This window comes from Myiozetetes cayanensis, unplaced genomic scaffold, assembly GCF_022539395.1.
Source record: "Myiozetetes cayanensis isolate MyiCay16 unplaced genomic scaffold, myiCay2020 scf1, whole genome shotgun sequence".
NCBI lineage: Eukaryota > Metazoa > Chordata > Aves > Passeriformes > Tyrannidae > Myiozetetes > Myiozetetes cayanensis.
Genome location: NW_026086604.1, coordinates 14,928,494 through 14,956,335, shown reverse-complemented (window position 1 = coordinate 14,956,335; position 27,842 = coordinate 14,928,494). Strand labels below are relative to the sequence as shown.

General features: G+C 32.7%; 1 protein-coding gene across 6 annotated transcripts in view; it reads right to left on the bottom strand.

The window, feature by feature from the left end:
- Nucleotides 1-27,842, bottom strand: part of CSMD3 (CUB and Sushi multiple domains 3) — a 605,611-nt gene that overhangs the window by 206,090 nt on the left and 371,679 nt on the right. For all 6 annotated transcript variants that reach the window (XM_050305446.1, XM_050305454.1, XM_050305462.1 and 3 more), the window contains 4 exons: nucleotides 21,889-22,005; nucleotides 15,901-16,116; nucleotides 15,068-15,256; nucleotides 4,684-4,853 (listed from right to left, as the gene is read on the bottom strand). In XM_050305446.1, coding sequence (XP_050161403.1) covers nucleotides 4,684-4,853; nucleotides 15,068-15,256; nucleotides 15,901-16,116; nucleotides 21,889-22,005 — 692 coding nt within the window. The remainder of the gene's footprint in view (nucleotides 1-4,683; nucleotides 4,854-15,067; nucleotides 15,257-15,900; nucleotides 16,117-21,888; nucleotides 22,006-27,842) is intronic.

Here is a 27,842-nt window from a genome sequence, read left to right as displayed (position 1 = left end):
TATGATAACAAACATGGAGATTCTTAAGAAACAAATTAGCAAAAAGTCCAAAATTCACCTTCCCTCAAAGCCTTTGCCCAAACCTCCTCAAAAACTAAATCGTGAACACATTTCAAATCTGGCCTACAGATGAGACAGTGAACAAACGCAGTAAAACTGAATCCTCCATATTTGGCAGGAGAGCAAACAGTGCTGGGCCAAGCACAGGGAAAGGGAATCCTGATTGCCAGTTCTATTTTCTTCACTGACACACCGTTACCTTTCTGTTGCTGCCCTGAGTGCTCTAGCAAAAGAAGAAAGCAAGATTGCTTCATTAAAGTATCAAAATAATTCTTAAATCCATACTTTCCACACAGGTGCAATATGCCCTGGTACGTCAGCTTTCACTCTGCATAAGGCCAAGCACATAATGTACTACAAAAGATAAAAAAGATCCGCAGAAACAACTAATGTTCTTTTGCCATCTCAGTCCTTTTCATACTTTCTGTTCCTCTGTCTTTTGTTTTATGTTTACTTAGAGGAATCTGCCTGCCCAATTTTTGGGGTGGAGGTTTGGTTTCTTTTTCAAGCATTACCAGAAAACTACCCATTAATTAGTATCCCAAATAGGTACATTTTTGTTTATGATGAAATATACTGAAAAGAAATAAAACAATCATATTAGCTTTGTTCGAGCTTCAATTTTAATAAAAGTACCTTTTCCCCCATAAAATAAAAAAGTATATTAAAATATCTTTGACTCAGAAGAACATTTTCTACATTCGACTGATTTGAACACAAATAAAGCGTTCACCACTAACAATGGACTATTCAGGCAAAAGAAGAATAGCAACTGTGTTCCTTTCTGTGTAGATCTAAAAGATTTGCTTACAGCTATCACAGACTAGAGAGTTTACAAGAAAAACTGGTAGATGGAGAAAAAAGCAGGGAAAAAAGCAGGTAGAAATATTCTCATACTTTGGAAACAATTTTTTTTTCTTTGCCTCCCACATATGTAGTTTAGTAGAAAAATTTTGGATTCTGGAAAATAGTGCACAAACTCAGTTATCAGTAAAACTTTAAAGAAAGAAGCAACTGTTACAGAGTTTCTGAGATTAACGTTACATGGATTAGCACATAATAACTGTACAGATCTTAAATTCTTCATTTATCCTCTACATATGTCTTCATGTAACTTTCAAAAATATTAAAACAAGATGTGACACTGTCAAGAGCAGGTTATTTCTCTACACAAAAAATGCAGTGAGAGTTATATATTTCTTATAGTTTGAAATAAAAACCACAAGAACTACACCATTAATGTAAGTAGCCAGAGCAGTTACATCAAAAAGAGAACAAGAGAACTGCATGCTAAATGAAGCAAATAAAAACAAATTATATGCTCTGAAACCTCTTTTTTATACCAGCTCAAAACCGATAAAAAGGAACTCCTCTTTCTCTGCCTGTGGAGTAACAGTAAGGAAGGTGATTTATTTGTGTTAAATATGCTGTTTCCCTCTAATGCTGCATTCCCAGTACTGCTGTTTCATTGTTTCAATCACAGTGCTTGTCAGATAAAATTGTGATCCATGGTCAGTTAATTCATGTGGTAAGAAGCAGACCTCATGACTTCATTAAAGAACATATCAAAAGTTTATTACAATACTCAGTCTGTTCAGACTTTGAATGGAATTTTAGCTGCATAGCTTTAGCAGTGTAAAATGTTAGCTGCAAGAAAAAGCATATGATTAATTTCTGTGTCAGATTTTTCATCTATCAGCTCTGATGAAATGAGATGCATTTTCCACTTCTTAATCAAAGTTTAGTTACTGAAAACCTGAGTTTAACTATGAAATATTATGGGGTTGTCTTATGTTTTGGGGAAAGAAGATCTATCTGGAAGCTGTTGTTTTATGTATTTTGATTTTAAAACAGTGAATTCCTTACCCTCCCTAGTTCACAGTTAAAGAGGAATTGTGTATTACCATTTTCTGTAAGACTGTTTTTTGTAAGACTGAATGATAATTTTTCCCTTTTTTTTTTTGTTTTTAACTTAAGTTCCTTCCATTTACAAAGTAGTGATACATATTAGATAGGTTTACAGCATTTGTTGACTATTGATTAATTTAGAACTAAAGTATACCCGAATTACCTACTCCTGTAGTCAAGAGTTTATTCTCTACAGTCAGCAAAATAGACTAATGTTTTTTTAGTCCCTTCTTTTTTTTTTTTTTTTTTTTTTCACTTTCGAGTTCTACAAAAATAAAAGGAAGTTCCAGTAAACTTATCTTCAAAAATGTTTCACTGGGATTAACATAAATCAGTCTAAGGGAATACAGGAAAAAAATATGTGGGTAAGCAAGACTACTTTCTTGATCTTGAAGATACTAATCATAAATGTTAGGCATATTACCAAGTCAGTCAGACACAAAATCTTCCATTGGCTCTTTTCCAGCTTCTGGAGATGAAAAGTAATCAATAATAATGGGGATCAATAGAAACTTCAGAACTGGGTCTGTGAGAAAAGTTTTGGAATGTGTGACTGCTAATTCCTGGAGAATTTTCCTCTACCAAATGAACACGTTAAAAAACAGTGTGACAGAATTAAGACAGTTTCATCTAAGAAAGGAGGTAGAGATGCAACAGGTTCCACAGATATCATTTCTTCCCACAATATCAAAGGTCAAGTGCCTCTGTCTTGTTATCATGTCAGATAGACTGAAAAAGGATGACAATCATAAGAACTACTTCTTGTAGTTGGTTTTTATGGTGGGTTTGGTGTTCTTTTTAATAGCGTGGGAGTAACTCCAGGTTCTTATTATGATAAAAGCCTGCTGACTTGAAAAACAAACACTTTAATTACACAAGACTAGTTTTACTTAAAAAATGCACCTGCAAAACACAGCTAATATTTCTACCACTGACATTTATAGCTGAATCCTCTATCTATAATTAATTTTGTATTACTCCTAATTTCACATTAATTGAGTAGCAGTATTAAAGCAGAATTTTCTTTTAAAAGCCTCTGAGCTAACATTTTCTGTTTAACTTCAACATCTGCAGTGCATATCGTACTAACGGCACTCGAAAAAATCATAAATGTATAGATCTTTCAAAACTGTATGTGTATTAAATGATTAAGAAAGAAAAGGAAGAAAAAAATTGAGTTGCTTTACATTCATATCCATTTATATTTATCTAACTGTATATAACTGTAGCTAACATCCCTACAGTCCTATGATTTTTAAACCAAATTAATAGATTTGAATGGTTTCAACCTAAAAAGTTTTGAGAAAAATGCAGCCCATGCATATGATAATTACTTGAATGATTAATGATTCAAGTCCAAATGTAAGAAAGACCTGACTTCAAATCTGATACTAATTCTGGTTAATTTAAAGATCTTACCAGTACTTCATTGATTTTTCTATTGCATTAGAAAATTCCAAAATTTTTAAAATTACATACTTGCATACACCCTCTGAATATTTTAAAATTAAACTGAACAACTTTGTTAATTGCTTGGTTAGTTGATTGGTTGTTTTGGTTTTTTCCCATGCTATATAAATAAATATTAATGAATAATTATATATTGTTAATATAATTAAATATATTAATACAATTGTCAACATTATTAATATTATAAGTATATTATTAATATAACACAACAATATTATATTAATATATAATATGATATAATATTAATATATTATTAATATAACTATATTATTAATAGCCATTAAGAAACTTTTGAATCAAATCTTTCTATATTGATTAATGTAACAATTACAAGGTATCTACTTGCTTCTGAAGTAAGCAGTGAGTTCAATATAAAAATAAACATACCTGTGCATTCTGGGTATCTGGTAGCCTTAAGTTTATTTTTCTTTTCTTGTGTTTTAAGAAGAACATAATACTTCTTTTCATTTTTAACCATTTGAATTAGACAATTATTTAATCGCTTTATGGATATCTTGTTGCACTGCTGTGGTATTGCAGACGGTATGTGCTAAAAAGACACCCTGATCAACATTATCTTTAAATGTGTAGTTGGCTAAGCAATATATGCATCTGGAAATATACTTTTTGAAGTGCAGTAACAAAATCTATGAACAAATCTACTGTAAAAGCTACTGAATTTATAAGGTGTAATTGCTCTATAGACTGTGGTAGGCTCCAGTACCATGTTTTTCCCTCTGTTGTTTATTTTTTTAATGCAGAAATTCTATAAACATGTAATTCCTGTGCTTACCATTTTGCAGGACGTGACATACTACTCAAGATTGGAGTCATTTAAGGTGTAAACCTCATGTACAAAATGCAGCCTGTGTTAAATTAAAGTACTGGGTGTTATGTTTAGATCACAGCTGAAGTTATGAAGATACTGAGGAAGTAAACAAATCAAAAGATGTCATTGATTGAAATGAAACACTAAAAATAGAATATAAATACACATTAAGGCAACATTAGGTTTATGATTTCCATCTCTTTAATTATCTGTGGTCAGAAAATGATCTTTTAAGATTATTGAGACACCTCAGGTTGTCTAATTTTTAACTTTTTAAAAACAAAACCAGTTGAGAAACATATTTTCTAAGAGATTCTTAATATCAACTTACCTCATGCTGTACTATCTCAGATAAACTTCAGTGATACGAGGAACTACAAGTTTAGAAATAACAGATAAGTTATATGATTACATACCTTAAGAACATCTCCTTGGGCTAAGTGAAATGTTCTGGCAGAAATATTGATTCCTTTCCCTGCTTGTACCTGAATGCTATAAATACATTCATGGTTGTTTTCATAGTTAAGAGGATAATTGGGGGACAATAAGATTCCTTCATTATTTGTCGTAGATGCTCCACATTCAGCTGCAATTAAAAGAAAATGTTAAGGTATATTTTAAGAAAACACATAAATATTTTTTAATAATGTTGATAATGGTAATGTTAATGTGACCTGGTTCAAAATTATTAACATTTATTAATATCTAAAATCTAATTCTAAGTATATGACCATGACATATGTATCTAAGTATATGTCCATGATTGGAGGCTGCAAAAATATTTCCAAATTTCAATATTTTAATAAACGTATGTTAAAAAACATGAAGAGTTAAAATCATAGTGCATATTTCATAATTATAATGTTTTAAAGGATCTTTATTGAATTTTTTTATGGGGGAAATATATTTGATTTAAGTTCTCCAACACAGAAATTCATAAAGACTTGCAAACTAAATGAAAATAAAAGAATTCTAGAAATTTATATGCATATTTATTTATATATATACATGCACGTGCATAAATATACATACATGCAGATACATACATTTTCACATAGATTAATGAAAAGAAGTTTTTTTTTCTATAAGAGTAATTTATTAAAATAACTAACATAGTCAATGGTACAGTTGAAAAATAGCTGTGTTATTTCTACCAGACAAATACAGAAAAAAATAATTACAAGAATAAAGAAGCAGAAAAAATATAACTTCAGGGGAAAAAAGTGTTCCAAGTAATACTGATATTATTCCAAAAAGTAAACCTTAATTGCCAAAATCTTGAATTACAAATTAGTCACCAAAAAAACCCGGAAAGAAACACCTGTGGCAATGCTTCATTAGGCATTACTAACTAATTTTCACTTATTATCATATTGGACAATAATTTTAATTAAGGGTTTTTTTGCATTTTGTACCAGGTATTTTAATAGACACTGAGAAACTATTACAATTCCTTCCTTCACTTTTTATTTAGTCTTGATATGTGGCAATATAGTGCAAGGACAAGAGTATTTCCTTACTTTTTAACAGACAAAATAATTTTAATTTTAAATGTAACACTAAATTTTCTGGGATTATGTTTGTTTTCAGGATCACTTGAATGTTCTTGCCATTTATTTTACCCAGTCTTATGAGAATGCACCTCAGTTATTTTAACCTAGGAATTTCACTGGTTTATAATTTCACAGAATAATAAACTCTGTTGTGCAAAACAATGTGGTACTTTTAATGATTTGAAAAGATGTTTAAACAAATTATGGTGTGTGTTGTAGAACCTTTTATTTTTTACTTATAGTATTATAATTCCCATCTCAGACTTGTTTAAGCAAGATTCAGGATATTGAAATATATATTTTTTTGTATGAAAATTGTACCACAAATGACAAAAAAAAAAAAAAAAAAAAAAAAAACCAAAAAAAAAAAAAAAAAAAAAAAAAAAAAAAAAAAACCAACCAACCAACTTGATTAACTATGCTTTCTGTATTGCTAAAGCAAATGTTGTGCAGAAAGCCAAATCAGGTACAGATCAAAGCAGAACAAATGTTTGCTGACCATGTTTAATTCACCAACACAGAACAAGTACACAAATAATTCATTACTTCTCTTAGAACAGTTGGATACACATACTCCAGGCAGAAGTGGAAAACCTCCTAGTCCACATGATCACATCTATCCTTTTATTTCATTCTCAAATAAAGGGGTATTTGCTTACCCTGAAGATGCATAGGTCACTTTGAATTATAACATAAAGGAGTAAGATGACTGTAATTTCAAGTTTGTGAGATATCTTTTCCAATTACAAAGACATATAAGAGTCAAAAGGCATAAGGTAATTACGGTAATAAGTTGATCCAACAACTCTGGGTTATGTCAGAACTATAATTCAAAGGATTTTTAAAAATCTGATCACAGTAGTGAGATAACTGTTAGGAGATTTTTAACTCATATTTCAGAACCATGTTAGGTTTTCTGTTAAAAACAAGGAACTATTTTCATGTCAGAAAGTTGTGGATGCCCTGTCCCTGAAAGTGTTCAAAGTCAGGTTGGATGGGGCTTTGAACAACCTGATCTACTGAAAAATATTCCTGCCCATGGTAGAGGGATTCACTACATGATATTCAAAGGTCCCTTCCAAACCAAACTATTCTGTGATTCTTTATATGACTGTAACTCTTGTGTTAGCACACAAGAAAGCTAGTATAGCAACAACAGTCTTGAAAACCACAGTATAATAGAATTTCTCGCACAGCATTCAGCTGTATCATCACATTCCATGGAAGCACACAGAGCAGCCTACAACAGTGGCTCCTCCTGCTCAGAGGAATCCTGACAAAATCAACAGTTAGTTCCTGGCTTCTCTTCTTGCCTCCTCTCACAGCAGATAATGACTTAAAAAACCACAACAAAACAACTAACCACAAAGAATCAAAGGCACATATACACACAAAACCCAGGAGTATATTTCTGAACAACGGCTGAATCAAATTGGTAAGATACAAAATTAGTATTATAAGACCTCCTAAACTATACCATTGATTGTTCTATCTGTCAATCTTCACTTCTATCTATAAACATGAACAGGCAGCTATGCTGTTTAAAATTACATGGAACTTCATGTAACCTTCTATTCTTTCTATTTGATGTTAATACTAAAGCACAAATAGAAAGAGACCATAATATTTCTATGTGCAATTACGTGCTGAGTAAAAAAGTTTTAGGAAAAAATAATGTTAACCAATTTCTTAAGTTTAAAATAAATCCAAATATTAAACATACATAATTTGTTTAAAGTGTTTGGAAAAATAATTTTAGCATGCTTTACAGTGAGTGATAGATAAAAAGAGAGGCAAACCAGTAAAAAACTAAGGGAAAATGTGTAAAGAGGGAAACATAGAAGAATGAAAAGAAGTGATAAAACCTTATTTCAGAGTAAGAGAAAATTTACAGAGGAGCAGAGAGTCTGTAACCATCCTTTAAAACATATTTAGAGCTGTTATCAGAAATTACAATTATATTATTACTACCTTAATATTTCATTTTAGTAACATTCCCTGTTCAATAGAGATGAAATTTATGTTTTTTCAATTACAAAATTTCATGTTTTTAAAAAAATCCACTTGCTTCAGTTGAAACTTAGAAACTATGCTAAACACTCTTCTTACAGAAAAAAAAAAAAATACAGAAAAATAATAAAAAAAAGAAATACAGAAAAATATTTCACATCTAGCTATGTTTTCCCAAAGTACAAGGATGTAACAGTAAGATTGAATTAAATCACTGTATCTGGACTTTGGCGGAAATATAGCATCATTTTAGAATTAGAAAGGAAAATAAACAAAAACTCAAAGATAAATAATGAAAGGTGAAAAGTTCTATGGTGAAATATTTATAATAAAGATGTTTTTAGCTATAAATGCATATTTAATAATACACATAATAACACAGATGAGTAATAAACTGCTGGTTATTAGTGTATTTAAATTCTGTAATCATGTAAAATAGCACTGTTAGTGTAACCAGGGAATGAAATGTATCTGGTTGGGTAACTTAACCATTTGAACACACACAATTTAATGGTTTAATGAATTTAATGGTTTAAAAAAAAAAAAAATATATATTAGGAGAATACTGCAATTCTCTGCATAAATAATTATCAATTAAAAGACCCATGATGTGCTGCTACAGGTTGAAATTCAGCCAAAGTGACATTGTTTTCTTCAATACAATGCCTTGGAATCAAAAGATAAGAGCTTCATCTAGTAGCTCTGTGTTTTGAAAAGATGTTATCTCCTGGTTAGGAGACTCTGTGTATTGCAACAGTTGGACTGGACATGCAAGTGGAAGCATTCTAAAAGGATTTTATCTTTAAGAAACTTCGTAAATCAACAGTTACTTCAGAAACTGTATCTAAATTCAGTGCTCAACAAATTGTATCTTATAAAACTGTTAACCTTTAGAATTTCTACCTTTTCAACTGTTGCCTGGAATAAACTGGAAAATAGACTCTTGTCAAAATAAGACAGCAAAACAGAGGATAACGTGGAAATCCTGAAAGGATTAGGTTGTTACTGAAGATTTCTTTCTGTGAATAGTATGAGTTATAAGGTCATCACAAGTTTTCCAGATGGTTTTGGTATTCTAACAGGGTTAGGTACAAGGAACCATATACTGATGAAGAAAATCAAAATAACATTGTCTTCTTCAATCAGTAGGAATAGTGGGATTACTTTTATTTTATATTGTTCTAAAATACAAGAATTCCTTTCACAGAGACAAAAATGAATAACAGCAATTTCTTATTATGTATTTGGTGCACATGTACTACAATAGAGTTCATCTGAACATCAAAAGATTCATGTGGCTATTTGTGTATTAAACTTACTTTTGCTTTGCAAATACCTCTTTGGCTGCTTTATGACTACATTATTATGTTATAATGAAAGACAGTTTTTCCAGATCTGTGAAGATCCTGTATTTAAAACCTACACATAATTTTACACCAAGATGATGGTTCTACATCAATGGCCGAAAGACCAATGGCCAGATACAAAATAAACCTTTCTTAGAAATAATTACATACATCAATAATATTATTTTTCATAGCTAATAGCTCCAGCTGACAAGAAATGGGCAGGAGTCCCAAATAAAAAAAAAAAAAAAAAAAAAACCCCCACCTCCACAAAATAACTCAAGACCTACTGGAGCATAGAAAAAATTTCCACATAGTGAACAGCAATATCAGTTAAAACTTGATGTAAAATATTAAAATACATAAGAAATATTAAGAAAGTGCTTATCACATTATAACACTATTATACTAACATATGGTGAGCCCTCAATGACTGTATTTTGCTATTTTCAGGATATCCTATCCCTGAAGAAAATAACAGACATACAGCATATTAGGATATGATAGGAAAAATATTTAAAAGAATAAATTTACTTCTTACAAACAGGTTAGGACTAGCTTGTTCTGAGATGAATCAATTACCTTTGTAAGTGGATATCACAGCCCTTAAACTCAGAATTCATGCTGCTAAGTCAATTCTCATCCTAAAAGAAATCTCAAAAACAGCAAAAGGACTTTTTTCCAAACAAAATATATTTAAAGTATATTAAAAGTATATTAAAGTATATTAAAAGTAAAGGTGTCGTGGTTTTACTCACCAGCCCATCCCTGGGGCTGAGGATGGTTTTGTCCAGGTGATTTCCGGACAAAAAACCAATCAAAAAGTTCAGTGACGCCTTTGCTAATTACATCTTTAAGAAAACGGAAGAGAAAGTTGTTGCGCAGTTGAAATTAAGAACAGCAACCATGTAGAAGGGTAGCGGGCCCGAGGAGGGCCAAGGCCCCCTCCTCCCCGGCTTGAGCCGGGGGGAGCAAGTGCAGCACTGAAACCTCCCTTCTCTCTTGTGAGAGAGTGAAAAAAAAAAAAGTTTAAAAGACGAACTGCTTAGACGAGAAACCACTGCAGAAAAATTCCAACCATGAAATAACAGGATTTTCAAGATCGAAACTGGCAGCACAGAAGAGAGAAAAAAAGTTCGAAGAGGGGAGAGCTGCTTTTTCTCCCTTCCGCTCTCCCTCCCTTCAACAGGGTAAAAACTGAAAAATAAAACCCTGCCACCTGTAGAAGTTTGCTGGAGTGAAGAAACCCCCCATGCGACTCACAGAGGAACTTGTGGATGCACCAGAGATTTGTGACTTTAACAGAGAAAACCTTGTGCTGGAGTAAAAGCGACTCAGATGAAGCAGAGTCCTGTTAAAGACTTTGTGACCCTCGAAGGGATCGATACTTATGCTGGAGCAAGACGACTCAGATAAACTTGGGATCTCAGTGAGAGATCCATGCTGCTGCTGTTGAAGATTTATGACCCTGACGGGTATTAGAACCTACGCTGGAACACAAAACGGTTCAGGTAGGGATGTTGGGATCCATGTGTGGGATCCGTGCTGCTGATGCTAGAAAGAACCTACGCTGGAACAGAAAATGACTCAGGTGAGATATTGAGATCCGAGTAAGGGATCCAGACTGAACCCATGCCGAGAAGTCAATCAAAGACTGTTCTCCCATGAGGAGAAACCTCCATAAGGAAACAGAGGTAAACTCTTAAACCATTATCCCCTGTAACCCTGTAAAAGAAAATCCATAGTAAGCAAGTGTCCCCTTGCAAGTCTATGGAAGGAGACCCTTCAGGACCTGGGTAACCCTCAGCCTTCAGTTTTAACCCAGGAAGGGGGTAAGCCCAGCCCTGGAGGCCAACACAGAATGAGAGAGAAATAAAGAAGTTCCAACTGCGACGAAAATGCTGCAGAGTTACTAGAGAGAGAGAGAGCTGGAATTCCAAGAACAAAAAAGAACTGCTTCTCCTCCTTGGACTGATATAAAGGAAAATGGGGAGAGAAATATCTTTTGTAAATACATAATACCTTTTACTCAAGTAGAATTGTTGTAAATATAATTCTTTAGTTTTAGTTTGTTAATAAATACTCATACTTTTTTTAATTCAGTCTCTTTTTGTCTACATAAACCTTCTCTCAACTAATAGTAATTGTATGTGGGGGTATAAAAGTAAATTGAGCCAGGACAAAACCACGACATTTTTTTGTATGCACAGAAATGGATAGAGCTATGCAGCAAGACTCTAATGGCATATGGAATAAGATGTGCAGAGGGTAGCTAGTAGTTGTCCTGCTAATTAGGGAGCTTATTACAGGTGTATCTGATGTAGAACCTTCACTTTTTGCAAACTGTGATTTAGTCAACACTGAATTTATTTTTTCTGTCATACAATATAACCTTTAATTTATTTTTTTTTTCTCCCCAGATATTCCCTGAAAAGTACCCTAACTTGAGGTTGGCAAAGAAGCTACATCAGTGAACAGCTTGGCAAAAATCTTTACCAGCAAAATATTATCTGAAAAGTATCCAATATGACAGAAATTAATTAATTTGCCTGTAGATTTTTTATGTTTGTTTGTCTGCTTTTTATAACTGCAAGGGTCATAGTTCCTTGGAAATCTGTAATCTCCTACCCCAGAGACTGTGTAGGACCTACTGCGAAAAATGGACAGAAAATGTGATAAGGAGAAATATAAGTGAAAGTACCATATGAGCAAAAGAAAAAATAAGCTTTAAAGTCAATGTCTTCCAGTTACGGTTTATCAGACTGGAAAGAAATTGTACAGCTTGAAGATGGACAAAGGAAAAGGCCTGATACAGTTTGGCAGCTATGAAGACAGAAGAAATCTTGGCATAATAGAGACCACTTTCTACATTTCACTGGAAAGAGAAGTAATTCCAAGAAAACAATGTGTGTGCTGAATGTGAACACTGCCTTTGATTGTCACTTGAATATAGTGTGAAAATAAACCAAGAAACAAAAGAATGACAGTATTCAAACAGATCTTTAATCATATTCATTTCATTATTGATAATAAGAAAAGTTGAATTTAATCTATTTCATTATTTTTCCCTTGAAAACAATAACAATTTCTCTTGTTTTTTCTTGTCTGTAACGGAGTTACAGGAAAATTCAAACTAGCTTCTTGTAATCTAACTATGGCATAGAAAATTAAAAAGATAACTAGGCAATGTCATCAGAACTCTGAGTGCATCAGAACCGTTTCAGAGGCACCATTTCAGAGGCACTACAACTGTACAAAAATAACTCCATATTCACGAACTTGAGCTGAGACCTCTGCTCTGTTACAAGCTGGAGTCAAACCCCTGCTAGATGAAAATCTTGATTCTTTAGGACTATAGATTTTACTTCTATAAAAAGTCAAAAGTGAAAAAGCTTTCATACTTACTAAAAGTATTCTTTAAAAAATCTGTTGTTTAGAGTCAAAAAGAGAAATTTTTTCACTGTCCATGGAGAATTTCAAAGCAAGAAATTGAAAGATTATGGACTATTTCCTTTAATCATTAGATACCTCTATTTATTAACAGGTTGTACTGTTGGCTGTGTCAGAGTTAATTCATCGTGACTCATACAATGGGTGTTTTAGATTTATGAACCAAAACAGTGTGGATAAGACACCAATGCCTTCAGTTACCACCAAAAACTGTTCGCTTATAAGTAACTACAGACATCTACCCCAGAATGTGCTGAATCATCAAATGGTGGAAAGAAATATGAAAAATCTTTACATTTTTTTGGAGAAAAACTTGATTTAAAAATTGTTCCAGCACAGCATCAAGCCCAATAGAATAGAGATAATGCAAGCATTTAAGCAATTCAGCTTTAAAAATTCATTTAAAAAATGTATGTCTGTTATTTGAACATTACTTTTTCATTTATTAAATCTTAATGTCAAAATTTTATTTCTTAAGTCAGATTATTTTGAAAAAAAGTCTTCATAAATTGAATAATATAACATTAATTCATAAATAACAAACATTTATCCAGCTTCTAATTAATAAAAGGAAAGACAGCTTCTAATTCACTGGTAAATTATTTGGTTTAGAATTGATTATGATTGACTACTCTGTTTCAAGACTCAGAACATTGGTGGAAGATGAGGCATCCCTTTCTGTATGCATCAAGAATCAAACTTCTTCTCTTTTATCTGTCTTTCTTGCATTTTATTCTCGTATTGACAAGCTGAACACAAATACTATGAGCAGTGCTTGGTTCCCAGTTGAAGTTGTGTGTATGTGAAAGTGTAGATGACATCAGAAGCACTCCAGATCATTAATCATTTTGACAGAAAATGCCAAGCATGAGCATCAATAACAATACACAAACTTTAAATCCAATATAAGTGGTCAACAAGAATTTCTAATTCTTCTTGATTGAATTTCATTATTACGGCATATAAATTAAGCACAAAATTGACAAAGGCTTGATACTTATGGGAGGAAAATTGTTGATTAAGTCATTCTAGTGGAGACTATATTTCAGAGGTAAGGAGAAAACACATCAACTAGAAAACAATTTGTTCTTTAAATTACAAGTTTTCTCTTCCCCCACCCAACACACAAATACAACATTTTTTTCTATGCCATGAAACCTAAATTGCAATTTTTTTTCATTTATGCTGCTGTGTAAGTTCCCCTTTACTAATAATTTACCAATTCATTTTCAGTATACTAACACTTCCAGAAATGTATCACTGAAATATAACCTGTCTTCATGACTTCATTATTATTCTTATGGTTCAAATTCATCAACCCCAACACAAAAATAACTTTTATTCATCCATTGCTCTGACTCAGCTTGTAAATCTACTCTTCTGTAGGTGCATATATAAATGTTACTTATGGATATGCTAAATTAATATTTTTTCTGATACCAAGGTAAGCATAGAAATAGTTTGGACACAGAAATTATGACACAGTAACTAACAATGAATAAGAGGAAGCACATAAAACAATCCATAGTTATTATGCAATCAGCATCTGAAAGACACTTATGTTTTACTATCATACAATTTAGTAGGAAAAAATAAAATATTACAAATGCACAGTGATACAGATGTTTTCATGTGTTAACCTTTCCACATAGCACATACTCTATAATAAATTTCAGAAATATATACTCTTAAATAAATTAAAAATAATACAGATGCTTAAGTAACTATCCTACTTTGTTTTAACAGTTCTCAACAGAACTGAAAAGCAAATAATTTTGGAAGAATTCAGCTCAAACAACATTCTTTAGCTATTAAAAGCTAAGTTTCTAGTCAAAGCTACATAGATACGCTACCTCTATAGTGAATGGAGAGTGCTAGGAACCATCAAACAGTGTTTCATCTTAGTTATTTTAGCTATCATTTTAAACCCAGAAAATTGGTCTAAAGATATTCTGAGGATATGGTTCTTGTATAGGAAGGCCATGTTGACTGGATGGATCATATCATGGATCTAGTTTTATGAAATAAATCTGGTTTAAGTATTCTAACTGCATTTACATAATTTTGTAACCCAGGTATGACTTGGTATACAGCTATACAGGTATACTGGCAAAAAAAAAATCAATTATTAGACGTCTGAACAGGTAAAAGCTGATTTTAATTTTTATCCAGGTTTTCTAACCTATTAATCAAAATAAGAAGAGTAGGCATTTTGCCCTTAATTTGAACAGCTTTCAAATATAGAATATGAAGTCCACTGACAGTTATAATACTAAATATATTACAAAAAGGTTAAAAAAAATTGGCTAAGGAGATATGGAGAGATATGAGAGTACATTACAAAGTAAGAGGTGCATTACCATGCTTTTCCATGCTGTAAATCTGCAAGTCCATGGACAATGACTACACATACAAGCAAATGAAAGCAGCTGACCACGTACCCACACACCTTGGAAGAGGTGCACTCCATACTCGTCGTCCACCACCAAGACAAATAATCTCTGAAGCTCCTTCTAAACGATATCCAGAAGTACAGGAGAATGTCAGAATATCTCCCACTCCAAAATTAAATCCTATTCTGTTACCAAATTGTGGGATCCCAGGATCTTCACAAGGTTCAAGATTATACTCTGAAAACAAGAGAGCAAGTCAGCTTGTATAAGTGACAAAATGTGTTCTACCAGTCATATTTGTAATCTTCCAGTCTAGTAATTTCTCTATATTTCCACCTATCAATACAGACTCCAGATTTTAAAACAAAATGAATGTGTAAATGTTAAATTGAAAATTACACTACATCAAAAAGTAAGACAAATTAAAACATTCCCAATGTTTTTAAGATACATAAAACAATATTATTTATCACTCTTGTAAGAGCCATAAATATCTCAGGTACATAAAACAAACTAAAACAATGGCACAGCACAACCCTAAATAACTGACACTTTGACTCATCTGGAATTTCAGTAGCAGAAATTAAACTACTTCTGTTTCCTCCCCTCACTTGATAAAGTATCTTACAGTTAGTTTACTGCCATCTTATTTATCCTGTAGCAGAAAGGTGTCCTCTGCCTCTACAGAGGCAGAAAGGTTTGCTTGCTTTGAAATCATTGTGCTTAGGAAACAACTTACATAATTTAATTATTCAGTATATGTATTCATCAAAATCACTTCAATTTTTAACCTTTTTTTTTTTCTTTATATAAAATAGAGGAAAAAATCCATAAAACCACCAGCTTTTTCAGGAGCTAGGTTATTACAGGTATGTCCTTACCAGAGAAAGAAATATTAAATCCTTCATATGATATTGAAAAATCTGAAATAAAGCGCAATTGAGCCCTGAAATTTCCATAGAGACCAGCATTGATTGGTGAAGGAAGCTCTGAGCCAGTCAGACGTGCTAATGGCTGTGTGAAACTGCCATTCTCTGTTATTAGTAAATAGTCATGGTGATCCTCCAGGTGAAAGGTGTAGAAGGTGAACTGCACTCCTGTTAGAAAAAGCAGAATTAGATTTACATATCATCCTATTAACATCAATGTAATTAAGCTAAAGTTAAAATTCATGCATTTCATTATTTTATCGTTCAGAAAATGAAGAGAATCTAAATTTTCTAAAAATTAATATCTCTCTGGACTTTAGAATTAAAATATCTTTGCACCAGGTCTTTTTGTTTTGACACCACTTTCGCCTCTAGCTACAAAATACACACATTGGATCTATAGAATTCAAAGACACACACTTGAATTTTTGTGTAAAATCCAATGATGTACTATGTATGCTCAAAACTACAAGCTGTTTATGAAGGAAAGGGAAAGGTAAACCTTAGTTCTTACAGTCATCAGTATCCTTGCATAGCACTAGTGAAAGTAAAGGTTATAAAATATATTACAATATATTCTAATGGCACATACAGAAGCAGTAGCACTTCCACCTAAAAATAGCAATAAAGAGACTTAAAGATGAAGACACACAACTAAATCACTTCTGCATTTTTAACTAGAAATTAGACCATGATCTCTGGGTGCAGGGAATGCACAGAAAAACCAAGAAACCGAAACAGGGGAATCCATTAGATAGCTGAAGTGATTACTGAGACCTCAAGTGCAATATCATTTTCATTTTTATCATGCTACTTACAACCCATTGTTCTGGCTCTGTCAAATATATCTGGTGATGCCATACTTAGTAAGATCCATTCATGTGACTGCAGATTAAAATGGTAGATGAAGATCTTTGGGTACTCTCATGGACAACAGATTTTTAATAGACATCATTTAATCAAAAAGCAAACAAATATTTCCCCTTCCTACAGCTCCCAACACTGCACCACTCTCCCTTCCTCTCACCACCATCAGCTCCCAGTTGCCCAAACAGGGTAATGAAACCCAAGCTACATATACTGTGCCTGACTCAATTGTCTAAGCATAGAAACCTCATGCCCCTTTAGGTGTTGTAGTTTACCTTTTCTAGACTTCACATCCAGCTTTAGAAGCTCTCAGTACAATTGTCTTACAGTGGGTTTTTCACAGTATTCCTGAGGTTGTCTGAATTGCATTAAATATTTATGTTAATACAACTCATGCATAAGCTTTAATGAGCAGGATTTAGTGGAGATACTAACAAAGACCAGAACTCTTAAGTTTCTGACTGATGAGAAATTAAATATATCACTGTAATCTTAAAGCAGTTTAATCAGAATTTAGTAAGTAATTATAATGGGGAAAAAATATTGCCTTGGGTCTCCAAAAAATTGGAATACTGTGGAATATTAGAGGGAATTTGTGAGATTATATAAAAGTTAAGAAGAGATTTTTTTTTTTTTTTAATGGGAGTTACAGACTGCAAAACTTTTTGTGGTATGTTGAGAGCCAAAGGAAGGTAACAGTGGGGATCATGCTAGGTAAGACAGAAAAAAAGTGTGGGAAAAGAGGTAGGGTTAAGAGTCTCTCACTAATCCCTGCACCAAACCACTGTAGCATGTCCTCTATTACTTTAAAATTCTGTTCCTGACTAGTGTGCAAGTGTGCCTTCCGTCCAGAGTGTGAGCACGTGTGACCACTAGTGAACATCAGTAAGAATTGGCTGGTGAACAGGATGAGGTCAGGGGTGAATTGCAAAAAGGGCCCTTGGTCACAGGGTGGGCAGCACCTTGTAGGAGTGGGATCTGGGTCCAGCTCCTGGGTCAGGGATATGGAAGGTTGTGGAAGCACATGCACACTTGAGTCTGTGTCACTGCTACCAAACTCCTTTTCCCATCGACCCAAATGCAGAAACAGGATTTGCCTATGGTTTTCCTGTACATTTCAGTGCTGTTGGTGTTTTTGTGTGTGCCAGTAAGACACTTGCCTCCACTTGCCTCTATCCATGTTAGTCTGTGTGACCAGCCATACATGCCTAATCTTGTGATCAGCTGGACATACAGATGGTAGCAGAGAGAAATCCCTTGGATCTTGGAGACTTCTATCTATGGAGACCCTTCAAAGAGACTAAAGAACTATTCATCTTTTTTAAGTAGACACCTCCTTCTGTTCTTATAACTCCACACACATCACATTCTCCCCCAGACCCAGAAAAACACATCCTTACTTAGCACTGACACAGAAATTACCAGGTGGGATTGTATTTTCTGCTTAGGAAAAAATAAGTAATAAAAAAAATTAGTCTGGATTTTAAAAATTCTTAATTTACCAATTACATGAGCAAAGCCATTCATCTGCTTTAATCAGCCATTTTATTCTCCCAGATTGTGTGACAATAACTTGGTAAAAATCACAGAATTTTGGAATTGAGATTAGGTTGTATATCTTTTGAGCTAATGTATATAAATTTAGATTTGGAATTGATAAACTCTTAAATGTCTGGGTGTTTTTAACTTATTTTTATATAGGATCAGTGCTGATCCTACATGAAAAACCCTGAGATATATACAGAATGAGAGGACATATTTGTTGTGTGTACTGAACTCCAAATTAATTTTGGCCTCTTTTCTGCACGCAAGTATACTGCAACAACAAAATCAGAAATGCCAAAGAAAATTTTATGGTAGTAACCCAAAATAATGAAAATCCTGTGAATCACAGCTGAGCCTCACTGAATATTATTCAAACACCAAACTCAAGGTTTAACTCAAGGGAATGTTTCAATCAATTTTCCACATTGCCATGACATTTCTAAGTAAAACCCAAAGGTATATCCCAACAGTAGCAGTACAATTTATTTTTCTTTAGAAAATATTCTAATCACATTAATATATGCTGTGTGACAGATTGTGTCTTCTCCAGGGAAGAATTTTAAAAGATATGCTCAGGTAGATTCCTTTTCATTCTGCCTCACATGCCCCTTTCTTTATAAGGGGAATATTTAAAACCTGAAATGAAGACAGGATGACATAACACTCTAAAATGTCGCTTCTCAATATTACAATCCAGACTGTTGGGGCATAGGTAAATTAACTGTTATATTAATAAATGGTGTAAAACATACCACTGATACTCCATAGATTTCATTTCACCATATACTGAATTGCATGATAATCACAGACAAAATGTAATAATTGTTGTCACGACAGATGTTTCCTTTCCTTTTCATAAATAATAGCAATTAACAGAATATTAACTATATTTAAAATATGTTTCATTCTCTAGCTAACAAATTCTTAAAAACCTAAAAGAAAATTATATCAAGTTTTAATGGACAGTCAGGAATCATAATGCCAGTCCACATGAACACAAATCAAAAATCATTTCAGAGTTCTAAAACTTTAGATACATTTGAAGAGAAAAATTAAAAAGACATATATTTATATCGTGCATTATGTTTTTAGAACAGCATATACAAACACAGACATTGTTTTTCCTAATACAACATATCCAGATATAAAATACACATTTTAACTAAATTTATTCATTTAAATGCCTGTTATTATGTAATAGCAGCAAGAAGCTGTAACATAAAGATGTTTTGTTGACATCAGTTCTTTGAGCTGCATAAATCAAAATATCTAAGTCAAAATGTAACACTGCATTCATACTTAATGTTTTTCCTTAAAATTTTTTTTAACATTTCCATACAATAATGTAAAACTTATAGAATCATAGATTATCCATGCTGGAAAAGATCTCTGAGTCCAACTTCTAACCCAGCACTGCTAAGTCCAACACTAAACCATGTCCTTAAGTGCCACATCTACACATCTTTCAAATATCTCCAGGGATGCCACTTCTCTGACTAGCCTGCTCCAAGGCTTGATAACCTCTCCTGTGAAGAAATCTTTTCCTAATGTCCAATCTTTAGTAGTTTAATTTCTTTCTTGTAGTGAAGGGCCCAAAACTGAACACAGGATCTGAGGTATGTCCTCAGTAGTGCTGAGTACAGGGGGACAATCACTGCCCTGGTCCTGCTGGGACACACTACTAATACAGGCCAGGATGCCATTGGCCTTCTTGGCCACCTGGACACACTGCTGGGTCATGTACAGCTGCTGTCAACCATACTGTGTCAATATTGGTGTGTATATATATATATATATATCTGTCTATATGTGCTTATAGATATCTACGTTTGTACCATTAATGTCTTTCCCTGTATAGTTTAGTTCTGTAATTTTTTTTCATTATATATGGTGGGGTTTTTTAACAGTTTTACATAAAATGTCATAATGTTGAGAATTCCAGCTTTTATTAATCTCAATTTTTAAGTACTTCTCTAGCTGAGGTTTTAAGAAAAAAGATTAATCAAAAAAAAGTTACTTCATTTTTCTAAAAAAAAAAAACAAAAAAACAAACAAAAAAACCCCCAAACTTCCCAAATTTTTTTCAGAATCCCATTTTAAATTTATAAAAAAATCATAGTGCTAATAAAATGTCTTACAAGAATCCTGAAAAATGCAGCTTAATCTGAACTCATATTTACTGTAAAATTCACAAAATTTTCTGTCATGAATTACTCCATGAAGCTAAACTCTCGTCTATCTGTGCTACTTGTCTTCAATTCTCAGATTATAAAGCTTGTGCTGGTTAACCAATGGCTTTTCAAACAGGGTGCAAGCTAAATGACTACAGGTCTAACAGTTTCTCACACTTTCCATAAGTCTTTCTTGCTTATCCAGAAGAACAAAAGATCCAGAGTACCTTATATTCCTACAACTCTAAAAGCTGTGTATCATACCCAGAGGTAACAAGGGCAAATGTAGCATTTGATGTAGGATCAGTAATTTTAGGATGCTTTTTCACTGTGGATATTTAGAATCAAACTGACACAATGGCATCACTTGTTAGTAAGAGAGACTATGGAACAGCGGGAGCAATAATTTTGAGAGATACACTTTGCCACTTTAACACTTTAAGGAGTTTTAAATGGGACAACCAGTCAGAGTGATTTAACATCTAGATGAAAAACTATCACACTAGTTGTACGAAATGGAACAAGGGGACCACAGATCAGCACAATTCTCTGTATCAGTAGTCTTATTTTTATGTTATCAATAACTCTTACTTAGGGTAATACAGCATCAGTGTACTTTGCCACATTTTTCATGCCCCCACAGAGAAAACTGACGAAATTCAGAATTGCACTTGTCTTCCTTTTTCTCCCTTTCATTCTTTTTCCTGTATTCTTTCCAGTGTTACAATGTAATTCTCCTTTTTGTGTTCTTACTAGTTTATTCTGTGTTCAATTTCTCTTATGGTGCCTACCTTTATTTTTCTTCTTCCATAACGTTAGATCTTATACGTTTTCAGCTCTTTCCACGCATAGTACAAGAGCACTATGCAGTCACTCCCATATTTAATATAAATACCAGCAAAAACCTAAAGTATGACCCATCTCTTCTCATCTAGTACCAAACCCTTTCACCTTTCTTTTCAAGAAAACTTTGCTACCTGGAAATACCTGCTTATATTTGTGTCCTAAGTGTTTTTTAAGCTCTCAGAGAAGACTTAACACCAGTATTACATCTTTTTCCTCAAATGTCCCTTCAACTAATAACCACCTCTTTCTTAAAAACCTCACAGCCTTCAGCTTCTGTGATCATACGTTCTGTAATTCTTTTTCATTGACTTTCCATGTTGTGGGAAGCATAAGGGCCTACTCCACTTACGGAATTCTAGGAGCTACTGCAATAAAAATAAATGAAACTAAAAATCAGCAATGCAATTCTAAGTGCTTTGCTGCTAACCTAAATCTACACCTATACCACATAATACTGGACTTATATATTTAAAAAAACCCAAGGTGGAAGTAGAGAAAAGGATTCATTTACCTTTGCCATGGGTAACATCCACAGTCCATGTGCAATTCAGTGAATTTGGATACAGATCAGGATAACCTGGTGATAAAATTGTTCCACTAGGTCCTCTAACATCTCCACCACATAAAGCTAGAAAAAACAAATATATAATAATAATAATAATAATAATAATAATAATAATAATAATAATAATAATAATGAAGAGTAGAAAAGTTACAGATGAGGGAAAATGCAAGAAAACTAACGTTTAAAAATTTTTTCCTTTAAAATGACTTAAAAGTAGTTGCTCAAATGATTTAGCAATTTCAGATAGAACTACAGGTCATTTTTACACAATATAAAAAGAAATGTAATCAATTAATAAATAATATGTGTTTAATAGGCATAAGAAATTGAAAATCAATTGAGTTTCCTTGGCTGTTTTTTCCATGTTTTCTGAAGACTGTGAAAATCTTAAGGTCAGAAGAGATGAATGCAGAAAAGACAGAGCCAAACAATATCACTTGAGCCAGAAGCCAAGGTTGGAGAGTTAAATGGCCTATATTGGATCTTGCTGCTGAAGAATTACTTAAGACATTCTTGCAGGGAAGCATGACATGCTTTCTTGTATATAATTATTGGATATGCATTTATATCTATAATGCAAGTGATAATGACAAGTGCCAATACCAGAACAAGCCTTTATATAGTTTCAATAGAAATGTCATAAAAATAATTGGTAATTGAGCAATACAAAAATTAAATTACAGCTTGAATTATTACAAAATACAAAAACTTGGTCATCACAACACTTCACAAATAACTTCACAATTCACCATTACAATTTAATGATTTTCCATTCCAGAGCTTTTGAAATACAAAATTAATGAGTAATTTTTAGTAATGAAGAATCTTATGCCTTAGAATTATCATATATCAATAACAGGGATTAATATTCAGTACCAAGCAAGTTATTACATCATAGTTCTCTGAATATAGATTATCTCAGAAGGGTATACATTATAAGACAAGTGAGGAGGGTTTTTTTATTTTGGGGTTTCTTTTTTTTTTTTTTTAAGATTAAAAATATTTATTCCTTTTATTTTTCTTAGCCTAACTATATGCATTAACAAAATTATTTTGCAGAAATATTTTAGGATAAAGACAACACTGAATTATGTCACTGCAACTAGTAGGTCAAATAATATAGACTGTTTTACTAAAACTGATTGCAATTCTTCATATGAGCAGTACTTCCAAAGTGTTTAACACAATCTCTTCCTTTCCAGCCATAAGTAGTCGAGCAATGTTCTTCCAGAATTTTTATTGGTGTCAGCCATAGTTTCTTTGAGCCCTCACCTTAATCTAAGCCAGTATTCAGCATTCCTATATTTAACAGTAAGATTTCTCTTTAGCAGATGTTAAAGCTCTTGAAAGGCAGTTTTAGAGATATGCAAGTGGCAGCTACTTTTCTGTAATTTCAATCCCTTTTCTCCTAGCTGTATAAACTGACATTCACCCATTTATTGCTCATGTCTGTGCTTCTCACCCCCCTCCCACAGCAATGAGAGTGAGGGAAGGAGCCTGGTACAGGTTGGAGGAGCAATGCCTCTTTCTGAGAGATGATGCCCCACCTGCACTAGCTGGTTTAACCTGCTGCTGCTACTCCTTCTGGAATATCAAAGCAACTACTAGTGCAGCACTCAACAGTATGACTTGTAAAGGTGGAAAAAGTTTGGCCTTTCAGTATGAGCTCAAACATCTACATATCTCTTCAGGAGAAAGGTGTTGAGTAATTTGTTACAATAGTGCTGTTTCTTCTGTAATATCTTGATATTTGTTCTACTCATGGCAATTTCTGCTATGCATTGTAGTGTAAATGATGGGAGTTATACCCATTTTTGCCTTTGCTATTAATGTTACATATTTGAGAATAAACATGTTGACATGTCATCATTTTCTGCTTGTAAATGTACATTCAAAACTGATTTGAGGGCAAAGCAGACAGTGAATCAAGAGAATATCTAGAATGTACCTTCTGTCTACCCTGTACTTAAGCAGAAATTTGTCTCAATGAAATACATGCATTTTTCATGAATTTTAGTAGCACTGTGGAATGTTTTCACAAAGATCAATAATTTTTCACAATGAGGTTACAGTGCTGCATGCCATCCTCTCCTCAGGGCACTGAATGAAAAGAAGTATATATGTAATTACAGTTTTCTTATAAATCAGAAATGGAACTTCATTCCATATTCTAGGATGAAGACCGCCCTATTGTGCCTTAAGTTTGTTTGGTTTTTGTAACTAACTATATTTCTGTTTTAAATATGCTTACTACTCTGGATAGCCTTATGATTGTTTTCTATGCACTATTTCTTTTGCCAGCATTCTAGAATTTTTGGCTTAGTTGTAAGCTGAAAATTTGGAAATCCAGTACCATAGGCTGAAATAGGACATTCTAGGACCACAATTGCCCAATCTCTTTATTGTTGCCACAGGCAAAAAACTTCATCCATATTAATTTTCCTCCTCACTTCTGATGAAGAGACACTGAAGGTAAACACTGCCCACGTATCACCTTATCTTGCTATATTTAAACATTAGCAAAAGAGAATCATGGCTGTGACAGCATGTTACTGGAGCTTCTGATGGTAACTATCTACTTTGTCTATTATATAAGAAAAATAAAAAATCAGTTTTTATAAACATGGGAAATAGACCAAACAAAAAATATATTTTGCAGTGGGTGTTTGGAAAACCTTTCAGGAATGCAAATGGTGATAAAACATCCATGGCATGCCATCAGGCACTCAGTGTGACTCTATGAAGGCTAGCAGATGGCAAAAAAAGGCATCAAGGACCCGGCATTTTAGAACAGAAAGCCAAGTTGACAAATCTGAAATAGAAAATGTGCACTGGCCCTGATAAGATGGCAAACAGCCCAAGCATATAATATCAGTATTAGTATCAGATTGTTTCAGAGTGCAAAGGAAAACAGAGTGAAAATAAACACACAAACAGCATATGATAAACATACACATTTCCAGATTCTACAAGGAACATTTCTTTCACTTTATCTGATTTTAAAGCAAAAGTAGAACGAATTCTTGAGCAAATATCTGAAGCACTATTTTGGAGTTCTTATGTGAAAAATGGAATATTGTGTCGTTAACACACTAACTAATAATTTCTTTTTATGCAAGTAGAGAAGCTGAACTAAGAGATACTTAAATTTTTGCCTCCACTATGATGTTTTTGAAATAGGGAGGAAAAAATGTCAAAATAATAATAATAATTTAAGAAACAAAACAAAAAATAAAGAGAACAAAATATAAAAGAGTCTATGAAATACAGACAGGTACATGGAAATACATTAAAAAATACTTTGATAGCACTCTGGTGATCAGAAATGATGTGAAAATTTAATAAGCAAGTTTTGGATGACTATGAATGAAGATTCTAATTTAGTTCAGTGACTACATCAGTTGTTCAGCTGAAATAAATTCTTACAGTGTTGGGTTGATTACTTACTTTCTTTTGTTGTAAATTATTTTGCTCAGTAGCAAAAAGGAGTGACAGGAAGCAAGCCTAGCTTAGAAAATGGCCCTATATGAATTGAAAATAATTTTTGGTCCAAACAGGTTCAGAAACTTTTGTCAGACTACTAATAAATGTCTCAATGGGAGACATATTGGCCATGCTTCAGCTCTCAAATATGTGAAAAATTGTAGTGAAAACACTTGACTTGTGTCATTCATAAAATTGCAAAATTCCATTTTAGGTCATATTTTATGCTACTATAAAACTGCTAAAGGAAATCAATCTTGCAATACTAGGAATAGCCTAAATTTATTCATGATCTATTTTTACCCATTTGTTCTTCTGCTAAACTGTCATTATGTTCTATCCCCTCTTCAGGTCTTACTTTGGAAGACTGGCAAACCACACAAAAATCTATGATTTTGTATCCGTAAATGACAAGGTTTTCTTAATCTACTTCTTTAAGTAACATTTTCCATCTCTATGACTGTTATTAACAATTGAAAGTTCTTACCAGTCTTTCTTGTCTCGGCAGCTATACTACAGAAATATATTGCTAGGACACCTCACACCCAAACATTTTGTTCATAAATGTTTGGGTTTGTTTTTTGGTTTTTTTTGTGTGGTTTTTTTTGTTTGTTTTGTTTTGTTTTGTTTTGTTTTTTACTTTCATATGTCCTTTGTTCTGGTTTTAATCCATTTATATTTAACTGCAGAAGTCAGTCTGTATGTTCTCTTCCTGGGGTCATCCTGTATAGCTAGCTTAAAACGTATTCACAGAAAACCATCCTTAATTTTGGTTTTTACACCATGAAATAAAACTCAACAATTTTCTCTGACACATAAATCTCTGAGATTTATGAAAAAATTTCCTATCTGTTTAAAACTAATTTATTTTGACATAACACCATTCAGTTGCAGAATTTGTAGAGTATTGTGATAATATGAAATATCAAGAAACCTGGATGTGAGAAGAAGGGGGTCATCATATCCAAAATTGACAGAAAACTATCAAGAGAATGTATGAGTTAATTTAGTAAAATAGGAGGAAATAATAAATATATATATATAAATAGGTACAAATATATAGAAATGCATTTATCGCATGTATTTCTACAAATGGTGTTAACAAGTAATGCAGTTAAAAAAAAAAAGCATAACATTTTACCTTTTTTGTCTGATTGAAGATATATTGAAAATTAACATTTTCCACATTTTCAATTTATATCAACTATCGTTTTCTTATATAAAGATTTTTCAAGAGATTAACCATGGATTACCAAACACAACTTAGACATTAACATACAACGATGTATCTCAATTTTCTCAGAAAAGAGAAAATACTTATATAAAAAGAAACCTTCAAAAAAAAAAAACAAAACCTCTTTTTTCAGTAAGTTCAGTTTGTTGTAAGTACAAGTAACTGAAAACTAATTTTTTTAGAGGTGATGGGAAGACAAAACACTCAATTATAATTGATTAGTAATAATGATTAGTTTTAGTTTTCAAGTATCATTGAAAAAGACTAATAACATATTCTAGTTCAGAAAGAACCACAGAGAAACAAAAAGCAAAACCTATTTATACGTAAATGTGTTTGTGTACACATAACTCCAGATATGAATATATATGTGCACAAACACATAGAGGCTTCATTACATCCATTTGCTTAATTAACTCTAACTTACAACTAAAAATGTAATTCTAGGGTGGTTTTCATTTACTGTGCAATTCAACAATAAAAGTGACATACAAAACATAGTTTAAAATTATTGAAACAGTGAATTAGATTTTGAATCTTGTATACTGTACTTCCTAGACCAAGAAACTTCAGCATTTGTCTTCCGTAATTACACAAGATGCAATCTTACAACGGAATGCAGTTCAGTAATGATAAATTAACAATATGGACATCAAATTATCTTAATCAGCTTCCAGAAAGAAGTCTTGGACTTGAGTTATAATACACAAGAGATTATCTTAATTGAAACTAGTGCAGCCTAGATTACTCACAATATAGGCTTGCATTTTTACCCTCTTATTTAAATCTCAAATAGACCAAGATATGTTATCCACTTCCAATTTTGGCCTCTACCATACTGAATATTTGTAGCAGGTTTTTAACAGCTGTATTTTAATAGAAGTATTATTTTTATCTTAGAGATGTCAACAGAAATTACATAACATCTCTGCCGTATTTCCTGAATAAGTTCCTCATGGTAATGCATAAGTCATATTTGCTAATTCCTTTGGGCATCTAGGGGTTTCCAATATAAACATTAAATTTTTTCTATCTTGCTTGAATATTTTTCATTCTATTTATTAATTTTCTTACGTAAATGAAGATCGAGTGGAATGACAATATTTATTTTTAATTCAAATATTGATTTACCATTATTATCTATTAAAATTCAATTTCATGTTATGATGAAGGGAATAAAGAG